The following is a 21,100-nucleotide window of genomic DNA, read 5'->3' on the forward strand; positions in this document are numbered from 1 at the left end:
AGTGAGGTCATCAAGCCAGTTTATGAGTCTGATCAACTCTGGGCCCAATAGTGACTCAGGTCCACCTTCTGATGAAGAATCCATGGTTCTGTTATCTTCAGGTAGTGGGAATTTGAGCACTTCTGGAATGAAATGCAACCTGTGTTGGACTCGGATGAACATTTCCTTCTGTTCACACGGGGCATGAGTCATATTGCTCTCATGTGGGCTCTTTCAATATATAACATCCTTAGCACCTTGGAAAATTTATTTGTCCCCCAGAAATGAGCTGGTCACCGCAGTAAAAGTCAAAACGCTTTAATTTTAGAAAGTGTCATTTAAACAACATGAAAATGGAGCCTGAGAAAACAAACAAAAGCTAAGGAGGAAGTCTGGCAAGAATTTAAATATTCAGTGTCTCCGGACCATGCATCCTTTGCAGGCTGTTGTCAGCTTGCTTGCTCATATTCCATGTTCCAGCACTTCTCACTCTTCATTAAAAAGTGAACGCTTCTTTCTATCTAATGCTTCCACCAGCTCACTATACAGAATATTCATCTGGGAAAGAGAACAGCAAATAGATTTCTTGATAAAAAAGGAAATGTGGCACAGTATCCCAGATTCTTAAGGAAGAGGGACCCTCATTGCACTAGGTCCATTTACTAGGACAGGCAGCTATTATAAGGGAGCAGGAGCTTAAAACGTAAAATATCCTTTGCTCTTATTTGGTGGCAAGACTCCCCCCCCCCAATAAGCATCTCCTGGTTAGCCAGTGGCCCAGAAGTCTGCAACTCAGACTACTTCCTGGAGAAAATACCTTCATAGTCACTGTTTGCACAGTATCTAGTCCTTCCCTACTTGCACTGGCATTGATAGTGATGCATCTTTCCAGAGCTCTATCTTGGCATTCTTCTTAGATTCCATTTGATATTCCTAGGCTCCCCCCCTGTTCACCATCCTTCCTAGTTTTCACTCTAGGGCATTACTGTATACAGTCCTCTAAGTCTTGCAGTTCTATGGAATCACTGAGAGGAACAATGATCAGAATCATTTTCCAGCCAAGGAAGGAAGGACTGAGTTATAACTGGTTGCCCAGATAGAACCTCTCTTCCCCTCCGTGTCATACCATCCACCTGTAGCCCTTTCCCTTCCTCACCTGAGTTTCATAGCTTCTCTTGAGGGAGCCAAGGCGGTCAAGAAAACGCAATGCTAGGCCACACCATTTTTCTGCAGATACATACTTGTTCCTGCCAAACATAAATATTCCAGTATTCCAGGACTTGATCATCAGCCAGAGAATCTCTGTTTCTGGGTAGCCTTTCTGAAATCCAAGAACAGTGGGTTTACAGTTATTACTGTCACAGTCCTTGTAGCACTGACTATATTACTGCTGTGTCCCATTATTATTAAACAAACAATGGGTACTCTGCTAACACCAGGGAAGGAGCCAGAACTCCTTGAGAGTAGGAGGAGAGCATCTTGAAGGTTTGTCAGCTGTAGAATGCTCCAGAGCAAGACCTCATGAAGTGATATTTAAACTGAAAAAGCACTGAGGCCCGCCTGGACTGAGTATTGGTCTCCCTGACATAGGATAAAACCCTGTATCATGTTTGGGGCTCCCCTTAGTGCTGTCCTCAGTCAATTATCTCCCCAGTATCTATCTCTACTTCTCAGAGAAGCTTGTCAAGAAGTAGTTTTTATTGAATCTGTTCATTTCCTTGACCTCAATCAGTGTGTATTTAGAATAGAAATTATATTCATCTTTAGGTGTTACATATATCATTATTTTAAGGAATTGGCTCACACAATTGTGGGGGCTGGCAAGTTGGAAATCTGTAGGGGAGGCCAGCAGGCTGTATATTCAGGTAAGAGTTGATGTTGTAATCTTGAGTCTGAAATCTGTAGGGCAAGCCAGCAGCCTGGAGACTCCGGCAGGATTTTAATGTTACAGTCTTGAGGCAGAATTCCTTCTCCGGGAAATCTCAGTTTTTGCTTTTAAGGCGAAAACTGATTTTGGAGGGTAATTGGTTTTATTTAAAGTCAACCAATTGTAATTTAAACAAAATATTAGTCTTTTGTGTTGACAATTTGTACTTAGCTATGAACAAAAGGGCCCATTTCTAAGATGGTCCCTTCACCTAAGCATAGTATTTAACATGGCTGATCATAAGATTTTGCAATAATGAAAGGGATTAGTCTGAGGAGCTACTTTCCAAGTTCTTATATAGGAGATGGACCACAAAGGCAGCATTCATGTGCTCAATCCAGGTTAAAGCCCTTCATCTATACAACAGGCCCCAGAAGGGGGAAATGTGATAGAAGACTTGGGCTGCAGTTTCTTGGGAGTGTCAATGACATCTCAGCTGAAATTCTTTTACTCATTTGGGTCTATGGAAATCACTGCATTAAACACTCTGAGAATGAGGGTGCTAAGAGGGACAAAGCTCTTATACTAAAGGAGACATAGTTGCCTTTGGGGAGACAAGGCATCCAATGTACAAAGAGGACCACACAAGGTATGTGATTAAGGGCTAGTCAGAGTAACAGAGGCATTAGGTACTCTAATTCAGTTTTTAAAAAATGAGCATTAGACTGGTGCAGTCAGAGGAAGTCTAGTCTCTGCTTGAAATGCCATCCCTGTCCCTGTCTACTTGGTAAACATCTACATTTTCTTCAAATTCACAAGCACAGTTAGGTACTCCTTTCTCTCTGCTCCCATAGCAAGCTTTATGTTCCTCTAATACAACTTCTATCACATTGCTTTGACAGTGTTTACATGTTTATCTCCTCTGCCAGATGGTTGAATTTATGTCATCAATGCATGAATGAATGAATGAATGAGCAAATGAATCAACAACCAAAGTCTCCCTCCTCCATGAGACATTCCCTGCCCCCCTCCACCATTTATTATCCACACCACTTTGTTCCTATGGCCCTTTGTTCATAGCACTACCACAGAACTTTATAATATCGTATTGTCTGTCTCCTCCACTAGGGCAGGGAGTTCCTTGAAGGTACCATGGCATCTATCTTTGTATAGTCACAGCTTGGCACAGTGTCTGACAGTGTTGTGATTTCAACCAAATGGATGAACAAATGACTGAACAAACAAACATGGCCTTAGGGTAGATGAGTAGGATTCAGATATACAGAGAGTATATGAAATCTCCACAGAAGGCAAAAGCAAGAGAAGCAGATTGGTGCTTGTCAAGGACAAGGGCAGAGAGAAATCATACTAAGAACCACTGAACTGTAGACTTTAAAATTGTGGGTTTTATGCTATATGAATTATATCTCAATACAAATTTTATATATATATAAATCTTTTATATATATATAAATCTTCATATATATATATATATATATAGAGAGAGAGAGAGAGAGAGAGACTGAGAGAGAGAGAGAGAGAGAGAGAGAAGGGATTCCATGTGGGCAGAACAGAACAAATAAAGACCTGGACTGTGCTTGAGGTTGTGCATGTCTTGGGGGATTGGAGTGGGGGCTAATACTTGTTTGGCCTAAGCAGGCAGTTTATGTAGGGAAATTAGTGGGAAATAGGACCAGAAATGTAGGATAGGTCTACCTAAGTATTTCCTAAGTGCTTTTCCTCAGAACATTAGTGTCATGAAAAACAGATGGTCAGTAACAACAGGGTTCTTTAGTCAAATATGTCTCGGACATGCTGCATTCTACATATATCCTCTTGGAGCAGTTTGATGCACATTAGTTCATTAAGTGTTTTAGAAAGTTTTAAAGAAAAGAAGTCATGTGACTGTGCTTCGTCCAGGGTATGTAGATCATTTGGAAGATAGGTAGGCTGTTGCAGATATGGACTGGAACTTAGGTAATACTTGAAATGTATCAATTCACTTGAAAGACAGAATTATAGAGAACAGAAGAGTGGAGAATAATGGAAATGTTCACAGTTGGGTGGTATGAGTGAAAAGATAACACAGAAGAGCAGTGTGAAAATAAAGGACAAAGAATTTCAGTGAAGAAGCAGTGGTCGATAATGAAGGCCAGGGTAAAGAAAGAAGCCATTAGGTTTGTCTAGCAGTTGGTAATGGTAACTCATAACACTGCTGAATACAGTGTGGCTAACAAGGCAGAGAGTGAGGGAAAGAGTGGATCGAGATAAGAACAGACAGGGAAGCAGAGCCTTGTAGGCCACATTCAAAATTTTGGTCTTTTTTTAAAAAAGATTTTATGTATTTATTCATGAGAGACACACAGAGAGAGGTGGAGACATAGATAGAGGGAGAAGCAGGCTCCCCACGGGAAGCGGGACTCAATCCCAGGACCCTGGCATCACGACCTGAGCCAAAGGCAGATGTTCAACCACTGAGCCATCCAGGTGCCCCTGGAATTTTGGTCTTTAAGAGCAATGGGAAACTACAGAAGATTAAGTGGGGTTACAGTTTTGAAAATTTAAAACATCATTCTGGTCACTGGATGGAGAAAAGTATGTAAGAAAGCAAGAGATGAATGAAAGGAGACCAGCTTAATGTTTCCTGCAGTAGCTGAGGTAAAGATGATAACTTGAACTAGTTTGGTGATGGTGGAAGATGGGAAGAGGTGAATGAATCTGAGATATTTAGGAGTCAGAATTGACAGGATTTCATTATATACTAGAAATGGGGGATGAATCTTAGATGTCTGGCTTGAGCAACTGGAAGAATGATGGTGCCATTCAATGAACTAGGAAACGCCACAGGAGTTTTATTTTCCTTTGTATTAGCTGCCCTCATGTCCAGCATTGCTTGGGAGAATCAATCTTTAACAAAGTAATGCATCAGTGCAGTACTCACCCCAAAGTGACACAGACTGGCCTAGGTGAAATACAAGTCAATGATGGTAAACAGAGGTATCGGCTCTTTCTGGGGCTCATAATTGAAGCTAGTTTCTTCTGTTCTCAACAATATTAATAAATACAGCAGTCATATATATCTCTAACAAAACTGTAGGTGTTAGGAACACAAATGCCTGTCTTTTTAGGTTCTCTCCTCAGGGTTCCTGAAGTGATTATTGTGTACATCAGTTTTATTGAGATATAATTCATGTGCCATACAATTTACCTGTTTAAAGTGCATGATTCAATGGTTTTTAGCATATTCACAGAGTTCTGTAATCATCGCCACAATTAATTTTAGAACACTTTTATCCCCTTTAGAGGGAATCCCATACCCATTAGTCAGTTCCCATATCTCCTAAAACTCCCCCTACACCCCTGGGCAACCACTAATCTCATTTCTCTCTCTTATGGACTGGCCTATTCTGGACATTTCAGGTAAACAGAGTCACACAGTATGTAGTCCTTTATAACCAGTGTCTTTCACTTAGCGTAATGCTTTCAAGATCCATCCATGTTGTAGCATGTGCCGGTAATTCACTCCTTTTTGTAGTAAAGTCTGTTCCCCTCATGTGAAGCTTCTTATGTTAATCTCAGGACACAGCCTCTATTCTTATAGACTGCCCTTACCTGGGGGAAGAATCTCTGAGCTTCTGCTACAGAGCTTTGAGGAGGGGGACAGTGGACCCCTTTCTACTGAGTGATATACCTGCTCTTAGAGCAGGGTATTGGGTAAGGTGGTAGTCTCTGGTGTTTGGCTTGCCTCTTTGGGTGGGGAACCTCTGCCCTAAGAGTTAGCTGGGGCAAGGGCCCCAGTGGTCTGATTTGCCTGAGGTAGATCCTTTGCCCTATAAGTGGGGCTGGGAAAAGGAAGGGAGGCCTCACTCTTTTGGCCATACTTGCTAAAAATTTAGCCTCTGTACCTTAGAGCTGAAGGTGGGATAATAAGTGCTGGCAGCCTGTTGTTCTTTGTGGGACATCATATCCTTTGACTGGGAGGCTTAGGGGAGTGGGAGTATTATTTCCTTGGCCAGTTTCCTGGAGTGGAGCTTCCATCATGCTGAGCTGGGGGTGGGGCAGGGAGCCAGTGGGTCATGGCTCAAGTAGCACCAACTCTCAAGGTTCTTACTAAGATTTAACAAATTTTCTTGAATAGATCTTTTTTCATTTTCTATATGTTTTTAAAATAATTTCCAAAGACTTTAAATAGTTGTTTTTCTTTCTTTTTCTTTTTTTGAAGATTTATTTATTTTTGTTTGAGAGAGAGAAACAGAGAGAGTGAGCAGGCGAGGGAAGGGGCAAAGGGAGAGAATCCTCAAGCAGTCTCCCTGCTTAGTAAGGAGCCTGACCTGGGGCTCAAGCTCATGACCCTGAGATCATGACCTGAGTCGAAATCAAGAGTCAGACTCTTAACCAACTGAGCCACCCAGGCTCCCCTAGTTGTTTTTTTCTATAATTTACACCAGTATGGTTCTTTTCCTCAGGAACATGTCCATTCAGATTCTCATACTGCCATTACAGAGGTGGAAATCTCTAGAAACCTCCTTCTAAGGAAACTGAGGCCAAGAGATTCAGTGTCATCTGCCCAGGACCACATCGTGTGTTTGTGGCACAGATGAGAATAGAAGCCAGGGGCACTCACTCCTGACTGAGTATTCCTTTGACTGGTTACCTTCTATATTTTTCATATTTTCCCAAGCACACCCTCTAATTTAGTGAAAACCTCTCCATTTTCGTCTGATGTTAACAACAACAAAAATTTTCGTTTACATAGATTTCCTTGATTAATTCTGTGATTGAACAACTTTTGTATGTGTTTATTAGCCAACTGAAAGTCTTTTGTAGCTTACCTAGTCATAGTTTTGCCCTTTTTCTGGGGCTGGTAATCTTTTTCTTACTGATTTTTAATTTAAAAATGGACACATAGATCAATGGAGCAGAATAGGGACCCTAGAAATAAAGCCATGATTAAATGGTCAACTAACCTATGACAAAGGAGGTAAGAATATACAATAGGGAAAAAAGTATTTTCAATAAACAGTGCTGGGAAAACTGGACAGCCACACATAGAAGAATGAAACTGGACCAGTGTCTAACACCATACACAAAATTAAATTCAAAATGGATTAAAGACCTAAATGTGAGACCTAAAATCATAAAAATCCTGGAAGAGGGGCACCTGGGTGGCTCAGTTGGTTAAGTGTCTGCCTTTGGCTCAGGTCATGATCCCAGGGAGCTGGGATCAAGCCACATATTGGGCTCTGTGTTCAGCAGAGAGTCTGCTTCTCCTCTCTTTCTGCCCCTCCTGCCCACTTGTGCTTTTTCTCTCTCTCAAATAAATAATTTAAAAAAATATCCTAGAAGAGAACACAGGCAGTACTTTCTCTGACATCAGCCATAGCAACATTTTTCTAGATGTTTCCTAAGGTCAGGAAAACAAAAGCAAAAATAAACTATTGGGACTATATTAAAATAAAAAGCTTTTGCACAGCATGGAAGCCATCAACAAAATAAAAAGACAACCTGATGAATGGGGTAAGTTATCTGCAAATGGTATATCTGATAAGGTGTTAATATCCAAAATATATAAAAAATATACATAACTCAACCCCTAAAAAACAATCTGTTTTAAAAATGGACAGAGGGGCAGCCCGGGTGGTTCAGAGGTTTAGCGCCACCTTCGGCCCAGGTCGTGGTCCTGGAGACCCGGGATCAAGTCCCACGTCAGGCACCCTGCATGGAGTCTGCTTCTCCCTCTGCCTGTGTCTCTACCTCTCTCTCTCTCATGAATAAATAAATGAAATTTTTAAAAAATGCTTTAAAAATGGACAGAGGACCTGAGTAGACATTTTCTAAAGAAGACATACAGATGGTCAACAGACACATGAAAAGATGTTCAACATCACTCATCATGAGGGAAATGCAAATCAAAACTACAAAGAGATATCACCTTTTAGCAGTTGGAATGGCTAAAATAAAAATGACAAGAAATAATAAGTGTAGGTGAGGATGTGGAGAAAAAGGAACCCTTATGCATCAGTGGGAATACAAACTGGTGCAGCCACTGTGGAAAACAGTATAGAGGTCCCTCAAAAAATTAAAAATGGAAATACCATATGATCCAATAATTCCACAATTGGGTATTTACCCAAAGAAAACAAAAACACTAATTCAAAAAGATATATGCACCTCTATGCTTACTGTATCATGATAGCCAAGATATGAAAGCAACCTATGTGTCTGCTGACAGACAAATGGATAAGGAAAGTGGTGTGTATGTGTACACACACACACACACATTTCTCAGCCATAAAAAAAGGGTGAGAGTGTGCTACCTGAGACAACATGGATGGATGGATCTGGAAGGTATTATACTAAGTGACATAAATCAGACTGAGAAAGACAAATACCATATGATTATACTCATAAATAAAAAAATCCAAACAACAAATGAATAAACAAACAAAAAGCGGGATCAGACTTATAGATATAGACAATGAATGATTGCTAAAGTGGAGGCAAATAGGGGTTGGGCAAAATGGATAAAGAGGAGAAAGAGATACAGGCTTCCAGTTATGGAAGTCACAGGAATAAAAGGCATAGCATAAGGAAAACAGTAAATGATATTGTAATAGTGATGTAATGGGACAGATAGTAGCTACACTTTTTCTGAACATAATATAATATATAAACTTGTCAAATCATTAAGTTGTACATCTGAAACTAATGTAACATTGTGTGTCAACTATACTCAAATAAAAAATAAATAAAAATAAAAATGCTCCAAATATTTTATCCAAGTCTGTGGCTTATTTTAAAGCTTTCTGTGTTATCTTGGGTCATTTATTAATTTATGTAACTGAGGGGTGCCTAGGTGGCTCAGTTGGTTAAGTGTCTGCCTTACAGTCCTGGGATCAAGCCCCACATTGGGCTCCCTGCTCAGTGGGGAGCCTAAGTCTCTTTCTCCCTCTGCTGTTTCCCTTGTTTGTGCTTGCTCTCTCTCTCTGTCAAATAAATAAATAAAATATTTAATAAAATTTATGTAACAATCTATCTTTTTTCTGTATCAGTTTCTGGATGGGTCCTTTCCATCTCATAATTAAAAAAAAACTATTTTTCTACATTTTCTCCTAATATCTTTATAGTTTTGATTTTATGTTGTTTTATTTTTTAAATATTTATTTATTCATTTGAGAGAGAGAGCATGAGAGTGGGGAAAGGGGCAGAGGAAGAGGGAATGAGAGCATCCCAAGTAGATATGGGGATTAATCCCATGATACTGAGACCACAACCCCAGCTGAAATCAAGAGTCAGATCCCAACGGACTGAGCCACCCAGGTGCCCCACAATATTTTAAAAAATGATTTATTTATTGATTTGGGAGGGAGAGAGAGAGAAAGCATGAATGCTGGGGTAGGGGCAGAGAGCAAAGTCTCAAGCTGACTCCCCACTTAGTGCCTCACTTGGGGCTCAATCCCAGGACCCCAAGACCATGTCCTGAGCCGAAATCAAAAGTCAGCGGCCTAAATGACTGAGCCACCCAGGTGCCCATCCTGTTTAGCTCTTTAATCCATCTGGATATTCTTTCTTTTGGTCTTTATTTTTGTGCATGGTATGAGGTAAAAAACAGTATGAATATTTACCACTTACATACTACTTATTATGTGCTAAACACCTAAGTACTCACACATATTATTTAATATTACTAATAACACTGTAAAGTAGGTACTATTATTATCTTTATTTTATAGATGAGGAGATAGAGAGTTAGGTGTTATGACCAAGGTCATACAGCTAATAAATGGTGTAGCCAGATTTTCAACAGGCAGTCTGGCTCCAAAGTTTGTGTTCAACCATTGTGTTATACCGTCTTTCAGTTTAAAGATAAGGATTTAGCTTTACTTTTTAAATTGTCCTAATGTCATTTTTTAAATAGACCATCTTTCTCTCAATGATTTGATATACTTCCTTCATTGCGTACTACATTCTCATACAATGTGGGTCTTTTTCTTGGCTCTATCCTCTTCTATTATTATTTGTGTTTTTGTTTAATGTCATACTTTCAAAATTAGTAACACTTTATAGTACTTATATTTGATCAGACAAGTCTTTTTTTCAAAGATGCACTGGCGGTTATGGCTTATTTTCTTTGGGGGAAGAATTTTAGAATTATCGAGTTTCATTTAAAAAAATCCTACTAAGAAATCCTATGAGATTTTTATTTTGATTGAATTTAGGTAAACTGAGTCCTATTAATAAGCCTTCACATTCAGGAACATGGTATATATTCCATTTGTTGGAGACCTATGACATTTTTAGAGCAGAAAGGAAAGATCTGTAGAAAGACAGAGACTGAAAATAATGGAGAGCTGGTAACGTGCTTCAGGAGGTATAAGGCTGAGGGAATCTCTCTTCAGAAAAAGGTTAAGATGAGTAAATAAGTACAATGGCAGAATATTATGGTTGAGACATGGGCCAGTGGGGGAACTTATACATGATGTCCTTAATCTTTTCAATTAAAAAGATATGATGAGACCATGTACTGGGGTCATCATAAAGCAGTTCTAAGTTTTTATGAAAGTAGGAAAGGCTTCTTATGAGAACAGAAAAGGCTTGAAGTAGCCATTTTACTTGAGTTTGCAAAAAACTTGATAGGAAAGAAAGGATTTATGAGCAGTGATAAGAACCCATTTAAAGTTTAACATGAATTTGTATTGGACAGTTCTATATTTTTCTCTAGTGATTCTGCTGATTAACAGAAGAACTGATGGTGGTGGATCACTAGGCTAGGAAAAAATGAAATAGCAGGTATGATCAAAGAAAAAAGAAAGAAAGAAAGAAAAGGAAAAAAGGAATGTGGTTATACTGGACTAGAAGAGAATGGAAAGAGTTGAGTTATTTGAAGTCTATGTGAGAGCAAAGAATAGGTCTGGGGAAGTAAGATTATAGTAACTAGAAAACCTGAGTTGACAATCTTAGAAGTGGAGCTTATATGTGGTACAGGCAGTGGCTGAAGAAGAACAAAACACTGAGAAGTGAAAAAAATTTAAAACAACCCTGGGGAAGTGGATGAATTTGATAACATGGATGTCAAGGTCACTTAGGATAATAAACTGAAGTTAACCAAGGAAAGAAAAATTGGGCTCAGAATGTGCTAGTTCATGACAACACTGATAATGAAGAGACAGAAGACACAGATTTTAAGTGAAGAGAAGCAGCAGGAAGATGATGTGGAAAAAGTACCGAGTGATAACAGGAAGCAAGGATTCAGGTAATTTAGTTCTTTTTTTAAAGATTTTATTGATTTAACAGAGAGAGAGAGAGAGAGAGAGAGAGAGAGAGAGAGAGAACTAGCACAAGGAGGAGGAGCTGTGGTAGGAGAGGGAGAAGCAGGGAGCCTGACATGTGTCTCGATCCCAGGACCCTGAGATCATGACCTGAGCCGAAGGCAAACACTCAACCAACTGAACCACCCAGGCACCTCTTAGTTCCTTCTTTTGCTGAGAGAAAGGTAGTGGGAGAAAATGAGACTTCCACAAAAATGATTAGTGAGGCACATGTTGTTGCTTTTGTTCTAAGAGGAAGAAGGGAGAAGAGGTGAAGATTGATAATAAGGAGAATATTGCCTATAATTGTGTGGGAAAATCTCTGTCTTTGGGGGAGGGTTGGATGAAGTTATAGATAACCTTGGGAGTGAGGGTAAGGACTTAGAAAATGCAGAGCTATCAGAGATTTGGGGCGGGTGGGGGAAGGAGACTTGAGGAAAAAGGAGTGATATAACAACGTTTGTGTTTTAGGGAGATACATTTAATAAGGATGAACAGGTATAACTGGAGAAGAGAAGAAAGAGTTAGAGACCACTTAGGAAACTAACTATAGAAATCCAGAAGAGACATGATATCCAAGCCTGGATCAAAGATATTTTTACATTAACCTCAATTCCAGCTACAAGGAGATGTGAAGCTTGGAAGAAGAAAGATTTAGATGAAGGAAAACCCAAGGACCATTGTACTATGAAGAAAGTGCACCAGGTTCAATTTTCAGCTTTGCTGTTACAGAGTTGCATGAGTTTGTGTAATCTTTAATCTTTCAAGGCCTCAGTTTACAAAATAATAAAATTGAAATAGATGCCCTTAAAGATCATTAATTTCAGTTCTAAATTCTATCAGTCAATGAATGAATCTTTACCCTTCATTTCCTTTAGATACTAAGTCTTGCTTATAAGCTATAAAGATTGGCAAAAGTAATAATTCTGTCAATTGAACTAGAAGACCAAATATGAAAAGATGATATTAACAAACGAGTAAGCAGTATTTCTCAAATTTTACAGTGCATATAAGTCATTTGAGGATATTGTTAAAATGGAGATTCTGATTCAGTTGGGCTGGGATGGAGCCTGAGATTCTACACTTCTTACAAAGCTCCCAGGGGATGCTGATGCTGCTGGTCCATGGACCAGACTCTGAGGAGCAAACTCATAGAAAGTGGAGCTCAGTAGTCTGAATAACCTTAGCTTCCTTTGTAAAAGAAAAGAGACTGCTTTCTTCTGGGCTTCTTGCCAGTTATGCAACATGCCTTTGTGACTTTCTGCGACTCTGATGTCAGCTGTGAGGTTTGGTTTTTCCCTTTTAAGTGTAGGGATTTCCCTCTATTATCTATGTTTCTGTATGATCATAAAAATGAACCAGAGAACTTCCATTTCTATGCAATGGAGTAGATGTACTTATCCCTATTCCTCCTACTAAGTATAACTATAATACTAGACATTATAAAATAACCATAAGAAGACTTCAAAAAGACATTATTCATAAAACAAATATAAGAAGACTCTGAAAGGTAGAGAGAAGAAGAGAGACTGGCTAGGGACCTTGGGGACAAGAAATGATACAGTGTTGAGTTCCCTGGGTTTTCAATTATTTCATATATCTGAGAGTTGGTGCTAGAGATGCCAATAGGCATAGCCAAATGATAGCCCCAAGAAAAGTCTGTTCTCTCTAGACAGGACCAGGAAAAGGGCACCAGTGCAAGACCAAAAACCTTAAGACATTAACTATTTTATTTTATTTTATTTTTTTATTTTTTATTTTTTTTTTTTGACATTAACTATTTTATTACAGCTAAACATCACAGAAAAAACTGTGGTCCCAGCCCCACCCACTCCAGCAAAAGCCAAGTGGGGAGCCTAAATTTCTATCCTTGTGAGGGTGTAAGGAGGCACCCCAACCACTGTCTGCATGGTATTAGAGAATGTCAGATAGGGAGACAAGACTTTCATCCTCAACAGCTGGTAATGAGGCATTCCCCTACCCTCTGAGGTATCTGTGGAATCTATATTTCCACCCCCAGAGAAGATGAAACAAAGGAGAAACAAAGTCTGCAAACATTTGTAAAGAGGCAGGACGTTAACCATCACCCAGCAGATAATGAGGCCACCTCCGCCATGATGTTAGTAGAGACCATGTGGGGCATCATCTCCACCCAGCAGAAGCAAGAAATCCTTCACCTTGAGTATCAATGGAGATCAAGTGGGGAACCTGAGGGTCTATTTCCACCTGAAGTAACAAGGCCAAATTCTTCCCTGGCATAGCAGTGTCAGAGGAATCCCAGCAGGGAGCCTGCTTCTCCCCCTGCCTATGTTTCTGCTTCTCTTTCTGTGTCTCTCATGAATAAATAAATAAAATCTTTAAAAATAAAAATAAAAAATAAGATGTCCAGGTTTCAATAAAAAATTACTCATCATACTAAGAACTAGAAAAAACTCAAACTGAATGAAAAAAACACAACCAATTGATGCCAACACCAAGATGACAGAAATGTTACAATATCTGACAAAGATTTTAAGGTAACCATCATAACACAGTGAAGCAAACAATCAACAAAATTAAAAGGCAACCTATGGAATGGGAGAAGATATTTGCATATGACATATCTGATAAAGGTTTAGTATTCAAAATATATAAAGAACTTGTAAAATTCAACATCCAAAGCAAAAATAATCCAATTTAAAAAATGAGCAGAAGATATAAAGAGACATTTTTCTAAAGATATACAGATGGCCAACAAACAAATGAAAAGATGTTCTACATCACTTATCATCAGGGAAATACAAATCAAAACCGTAGTGAGATACCACATCACACCTGTCAGAATGGCTAAAATTAACAACTTAGGAAACAACAGATGTTAGCAAGGATGCAGAGAAAGGGGAACCCTTTGGCACAGTTCATGGGAATGTAAACTGGTACAGCTTCTCTGGAAAACAGTATGGAGGTTCCTTAAAAAGTGAAAAATAAAGAATGAAACTAGACCACTCTCTTGCACCATACACAAAGATAAACTCAAAATGGATGAAAGATCTAAATGTGAGACAAGATCCCATCAAAATCCTAGAGGAGAACACAGGCAACACCCTTTTTGAACTTGGCCACAGTAACTTCTGGCAAGATACATCCACGAAGGCAAAAGAAACAAAAGCAAAAATGAACTATTGGGACTTCATCAAGATAAGAAGCTTTTGCAGAGCAAAGGAAACAGTCAACAAAACTAAAAGACAACCTACAGAATGGGAGAAGATATTTGCAAATGATGTGTCAGATAAAGGGCTAGTATCCAAGATCTATGAAGAACTGATTCAACTCAACATTTACTCAGCCATCAAAAAGAATGAAATCTTGCCATTTGCAACAATGTGGATGGAGCTAGAGTATTATATGCTAAGTGAAATAAATTAGTCATAGAAAGACAAATACCATATGACCTCACTCATCTGTGTAATTTAAGAAATAAAACTGATGATCATGGGGGAAAAAAGAGAGAGGCAAACCAGGAAACAGACTCTTAGCTATAGAGAACTGATGGTTACCAGAGAGGAGGTGGGTGAGGGGATGGGTTCAATAGGTGATGGGGATTAAGGATACTTGTGACGAGCACCAGGTGCTGTACTGAAGTGCTGAATCACTAAATTGCACATCTAAAGCTAATATTACACTGTATGTTAACTGGAATTTAAATAAAAAATTTAAAAGAAGAACCATCATAAAAATGCTTCCATAATGTACATACTTCATAGAAAAAAATAGAAAGTCTCAGCAAAACCCGAGAAGATATTTAAAAAAAAACATATGGGGGGCACTTGGGTGGCTCAGTGGTTGAACATTTGCCTTTGGCTCAGGTTGTGATCCCAGGGTACTGGGATTGAGTCCCACGTCAGGCTCACCACAAGGAGCCTGCTTCTCCTTCTGCCTATGTCTCTGCCTCTCTCTGTCTCTCATGAATGAATGAATGAATAAATAAATAAATAAATAAATAAATAAATAAATAAATAAATAAAATATTTTTAAAAAGAACATGTGGAAATTTTAGAACTGAAAAATTTAATAGCTGAAATAAAAACCTCCATGAGTTATCAGTTAGGAAAGATGTTGGATTTGAGGTTGGTGTTGAGGAGAATAACTACCATGACTTCCAGTGCTTTGAGGAAACCTTATATGTGAGGCCTTTTGGCCAAGCGTCTGTGATTTCATATGTTGGAACATTTGCTGTATCCCTGGGGGTTGCAGTTTTCTATAAGTTTGCTGTGGCCGAACCAAGCAAGATTGCAGATTTCTACAGAAATTATGATTCCATGAAAGATTTTGAGGAGAGAGATGAAGAAGGGTGGTATCTTTCAGAGTGCAAAGTGATTCTGAAATGTAAATAATTTTTTAGGTTGAGTTCCATTGAAGTTTGTCACTGACTTGTGTTCCTGAATTATGAAACATGAATATTGGGGTTATGGAATAGTTTCTCTTGATAAATAAACCACTAACAAATTTTTAAAAAGGGAAAAAAGACCTCAATGAAGAGGTTCAACAGGAGAATGGAAGAGGCAGAGGAAAGATCAGTGAACTCAAAGAACAACAGAAATTACTCAATTGGAACAACAGAAGGAAATAGATAAAAAATGAGATAATAAAGCCACCAGGGACTTGTGGGACAATGAGAACAGTTTTAACCTTCCTGTCATCAAAGTCTTGGAAAGAGAGGACAAAGAGGGTGGGGCCAAAAAAGCACTCAAAGAAATTATGTGTTAAAAGATACCAAATTTGGCAAAAGATATAAACTTACAGATTCACAAGGCTGAGTGAATCCCAAACAATATAAACTCAAAGAAATCCACCCAAGAGACATCATAGTCCAGTTTTGGAAACTAAAGACAAAGAACAAATATTGAAGGCAGTCAAAGAAAAACAACACTTTATTTATAGGGAGAAAACAAGTTAGTAAATTTCTCACCAGAAACCCTGGAGGCCAGAGAGAAGTGGCACAATATTTCTGAAGTACTGAAAGAAAAGGATCATCAACCTGGAATCCTACAAACAAAAATGTCTTAACCAACAAAAATGTCTTTTGGGAATGACAGAGAGATAGAGACTTTATCAGAAAAAGGGAAACTATGAGAATTTATCAACAGATCTTTGGCTAAAGATGGCTAAAGGCACAGTTCCTGGCTTGCTCAGTCAGTAAAGCATGTGACTCTCAATCTCAGAGTCATGAGTTCAAGCCCCACGTTGGGCATGGAGCCTACTTGAAAAAATGGCTAGGGCAGCAAGGTGGCTCAGCGGTTTAAGTGCATGGCCCAGCAGTTAAGTGCTGCCTTCGGCCCGGGGTATGATCCTGGTGACCCGGGATCGAGTCCCATGTCAGGCTCCCTGCATGGAGCCTGCTTCTCTCTCTCCCTCTGCCTGTGTCTCTGCCCCCCTCTCTCTCTGTATCTGTCATAAATAAATTTTAAAAATCTTAAAAAAATGGCTAAAGGAAGCTCTCCAAACAGAAATGATAAGAAAAGAATCTTGCAAAATCAAAAAGGAAAAAAGAAAATGGTAAACCTATTTTTTATATAGGTAAATACAATAAGCTTTCCTTCTCCCTTTGAGTATTGGCTGAAGGTTGAAGTGAAAATTATAACATTAATCTGGCTCTAAATGTACATACAGAAAAATTTAGGACAATTATAGGTGGGGTAGGGTAAAGAGAAGTAAAGTTTCTATACTTGAACTGGTAACATGATGACAGCAGTGGACAGTAGTAATAGGTCTTATACACACCCACATTCCACAATATCTAATGAAACCACTAAAAAAAGCTATACAAAGAATACAGTTAATAACACTACAGATGAAGCAAAATGGAATTATAGAAAATGTTCAAGTAATCCACAGGAAGGCAGGAAAGAGAGAAGAGAAATGAAAAGCAGAGAGAACAAAACAAACAAAACAAAAAAATGAAGTTGCAGATTATGCTCTAACAGATTAGTGATCTAAATATACTGATTAAAAGAGATTAGCAAAGTGGACTAAAAAATGTGCTGTGTATATGCTGTCTACAAGATATTCACTTCAAATATACAATTATAGGCAGGATTAAAGTAAAAAGATGGAAACAATATATCATGTAACATTAATTAAAAGATAACAGGAGTGGCAAATTAATATTAGTGATTGTAGATTTGAGAGCAAAGAAAATCACCAGATAAACAGAAAGATACTGATAAAAAGGTCACTCTACAAAGAAGATATAGCAATCATAAATGTATATGCATCTAACAACACAGTCACAAAATATGTGAAGGAAAAACCAATAGGAGTGAAAGGAGAGCTAAATTATTCCAGTTGTAGTTTGAGATTTCAACATGCCTGCTCAGCCAGTAACAGAACTACTAGTTTGAAAATCAGCAAAGATATATAAGAATTTGGCAACACCATCAACCAGTGGGATCTAATCAATATTTATGGAACAATTCTCCTAATAAGTACAGGATACAATTCTTTTCAAGTGTTTGTGGAACATATATTAAGATAGATCACATGCTAATCCATAAAATACATCTCAAAAAATTTAAATAACTGAAATCATACAAGCCGTGTTCTCTGACAACAATGCAATAATATTAGGGTTCAATAACAGAAAGATAATAGGAAAATCTGTAAACACTTAGAAACTAAACACATTTCTAAGTAATTCATGAGCCGAAGAGGAAGTCTTAAGAGAAATAAAATAGAATGAAATAACTGAAAGTGAAAATACAACATAGCAAAATTTGTAGGATACAGTTAAAGTAGTACTGACAAGGAAATTTTTAAGATTTTATTATTTTATTATTAAGATTTTATTTATTTATTCATGAGAGACACAGAGAGAGAGGCAGAGACACAGGCAGAGGGAGAAGCATGCTCCATGCAGGGAGCCCAAAGTGGGACGAGATCCTGGGACTCTGGGATCACGCCCTGAGCCAAAGGTAGATGCTTAACCGCTGAGCTACCCAGGTATCCCTGACAGGGAAATTTACATTTCCTTACAAATTTTACAGCCTTAAAATACATACATTAGAAAAAAAGAGAAACAGTCTCAAATTAATAATCTAAGTTCTCATCTAAGGAGCCTAGAAAAAGAGCAAACTGAGTGCAAAGCAAGTAGAACAAAGTAAATAATAAAGAGCAGTAATCAACAAAACTGAAAACACAAAGAAAATAGAGAAAATCAATGGAGGAGCGGGTTCCTTGACAAGATGGATAAAACTTACTAACTTCTACCAAGAATGACAGAGAAAAAAAAGGGAAGACTAATTAATGAAATAGTGGATATCACTATAGACCCTGCACATATTGAAAGAATAATAAGGGAATAACACAAAGACTGCTATACACAAAAATTTGACAACTTAGATAAATTGGGTCACTTCACTGAAAAACACGAATTATCACAACTCACCCAATATAAAATAGATAATTTGAACAGCTCTGTAACTATTGAGGAAAGAGAATTTGTAATTTAACATCACTTAAAAATATATTCAGGCCCAGATAATTTCACTGGAGAGTTCTATCAAACATTCAGAAAAGTATGAACATAAAATCTATACAACCTTTTCCAAAATGATGGAAGAGAAGGGAACATATTTCAATTCATTATTATAAGTTAGTATTACCTTGATACCAAAAGCAGACAATGGCAGTATACAAAAAGAAAACTATAGGCCAATATCCCTCATAGATATAGATGAAAAATCGTTAATAAAAACATTAGAAAATAGAATTAATCAACATATAAAAGGAATTACACACCATGACCATGTGGGGTTTATTCCAAGGATGCAAGGCTGGTTTAACATTCAAAATCAGCCAATGTAGTTCACTATATTATACAGAAGAAAAGTCATTTGATTATACCAAGTGATGCAGGAAAAGCATGTGACAAAATTCAACAGTCATTCATTATAGAAATCAGGAAAAAAAATGGGAGTGGGGAGCTTCCTCAGTTAATAAAGAATCTCTACAAAAACCTACAGCTAACATTATACTTAATGGTGAAAGACTGAATACTTTCCCCCTGATAGTGAATAAGGAAAGAATACCCACCCTCACCACTCTTAACATAGTGCTGAAAGCTCTAATTAGTACAATAAGAAAAGGAAAGAGAAGGCATATGTAGTGGAAAAGAAGAAATAAAACTGTCCCTATTTCAGAAAGGAGACTAAGAGTACATTTATCTTGATGAGCATTGGGTAATGCATAAAATTGCTGTATTGTTGTATTATACACCTGAAATGAACACTTTGTTAATTATACTTCAATAAAAAAGAAAAGAAAGACCCTAAAACAAACCAAACAGCAAATCAACAGCAAATCTGACCCTATTTGCAGATGGCATAATTGTTTACATAGAAAATCCTAAGGAATCTTTCCTCCCCAAATCCCAGAAATGAGTCTGTTCAGCAAGGTTGTAGGATTCAAGACAAACACACAAAAATCTATTGTATTTCTTTATACAGTTGACCCTTGAACAACATGGGTTTGAACGTTACAGGTATATTTATATACGGATTTTTTTTTGATACATTCAGTATAGTACTGTAAATGTTTTCCTCTTCCATATGATTTTCTTAATAACATTTTTGTTTCTATAGCTCCCTTTACTGTAGGAATACAGTATATAATACATGTAACATATAAAATATGTGTTAATTGAATATGTTATTGGTAAGGCTTCCCAACAATAGTAAGCTATTAATAGTTAAGTTTTTGAGGAGTCAAAAGTTATACATAGATTTTTTTTGACTGTGCAATGTTAGGTACCCCTATTTCCCATGTTCAAGAGTCAACTATATTAGAAGTTAACACATGGACACCATTTACAATCGCTCAAAAAATCTGAAATACTTCAGTATAAAAATAACAAAACAGGAATCCCTGGGTGGCTCAGTGGTTTAGTACCTGCCTTCGGCCCAGGGCATGATCCTGGAGTCCCAGGATCAAGTTCCATGTCCGGCTCCCTGCAGGGAGCCTGCTTCTCCCTCTGCCTGTGTCTCTGCCTCTCTCTGTGTCTCTTTCATGAATAAATAAAAATCTTTAAAAAATAACAAAACATGTACAGGATTTGTATGCTGAAAAGTACATAATGCTAACCAAAGAGATAAAAAAATCCAAATAAAGAGATGTACTCTGTTCATGCATTGGAAGATTCAATATAATAAAGATGTCAATTCTTTTTCAGTTGAGGTATAACTAAAGATGTCAATTCTTGATATATATATACTACACTGAGTTGGATAGTGTCCCTCAAAATTCATGTTCTTCCTGGAACCTCAGAATGTGTCCATTTTTGGAAACAGGGTCGTTGCAGAGGTAATTAAGTTAAGATGAGATCATACTGGAGTAGGATGGACCCTTAATCCAATAATGGCTGGTGTCCTGATGACAAGAGAGAAGAAAAACAAGAGACTCGTAAGAAGAATTCCATGTGATGACAGAGATAGAAATTGCAGTGATGAATATATAAGCCAAGGAATGCCAAACTTTGTCAGAAACCACTAGAAGCTAGGAAGAGGCAAGGAAGGATCCTCCCCCTAGAGGCTTCAAAGAGTATGGCTTTGTTGACACCTTGATTTCAGACTTCTAGCCTCCAGAACTGTGAGAGAATAAGTTTCTGTTATAAGCAGTTTGTGGTAATTTGCAATGGCAGTCCTAAGAAATGAATACTGTTCAATGCAATTCCTATCAAAATCCCAGAAAAAATATTTGTAGACATGGACAAGATTATTCTAAAATAAACATGTAAAAGCAAAGGAACTAAAACATCTAAATTTTGCAAAAGAATAAAGTGGATGGAATCACTCTACCTGATTTTAAGACTTGTTGTATAGTCACAGTAATCAGGACTGTGTGATATTGGCAGAGGCATAGACACTTTGAGAAGAGAATATAGAGCCCAGCAATAGACTCACCTGAATATGTC

The 21,100-nt window shown here is 37.9% G+C and overlaps 1 protein-coding gene across 1 annotated transcript in view; it reads right to left on the reverse strand.

The window, feature by feature from the left end:
- Positions 1 to 325: 325 nt before the first annotated feature.
- Positions 326 to 21,100, reverse strand: part of TEX11 (testis expressed 11) — a 325,266-nt gene continuing 304,491 nt past the window's right edge. The window contains exons 28-29 of the mRNA XM_041740423.1: positions 1,136 to 1,300; positions 326 to 537 (exon numbers count right to left, since the gene is read on the reverse strand). Of these exons, the coding sequence (XP_041596357.1) occupies positions 466 to 537; positions 1,136 to 1,300 (237 nt within the window). The 3' untranslated portion in view covers positions 326 to 465. The remainder of the gene's footprint in view (positions 538 to 1,135; positions 1,301 to 21,100) is intronic.

This window comes from Vulpes lagopus, chromosome X, assembly GCF_018345385.1.
Source record: "Vulpes lagopus strain Blue_001 chromosome X, ASM1834538v1, whole genome shotgun sequence".
Classification (NCBI taxonomy): domain Eukaryota; kingdom Metazoa; phylum Chordata; class Mammalia; order Carnivora; family Canidae; genus Vulpes; species Vulpes lagopus.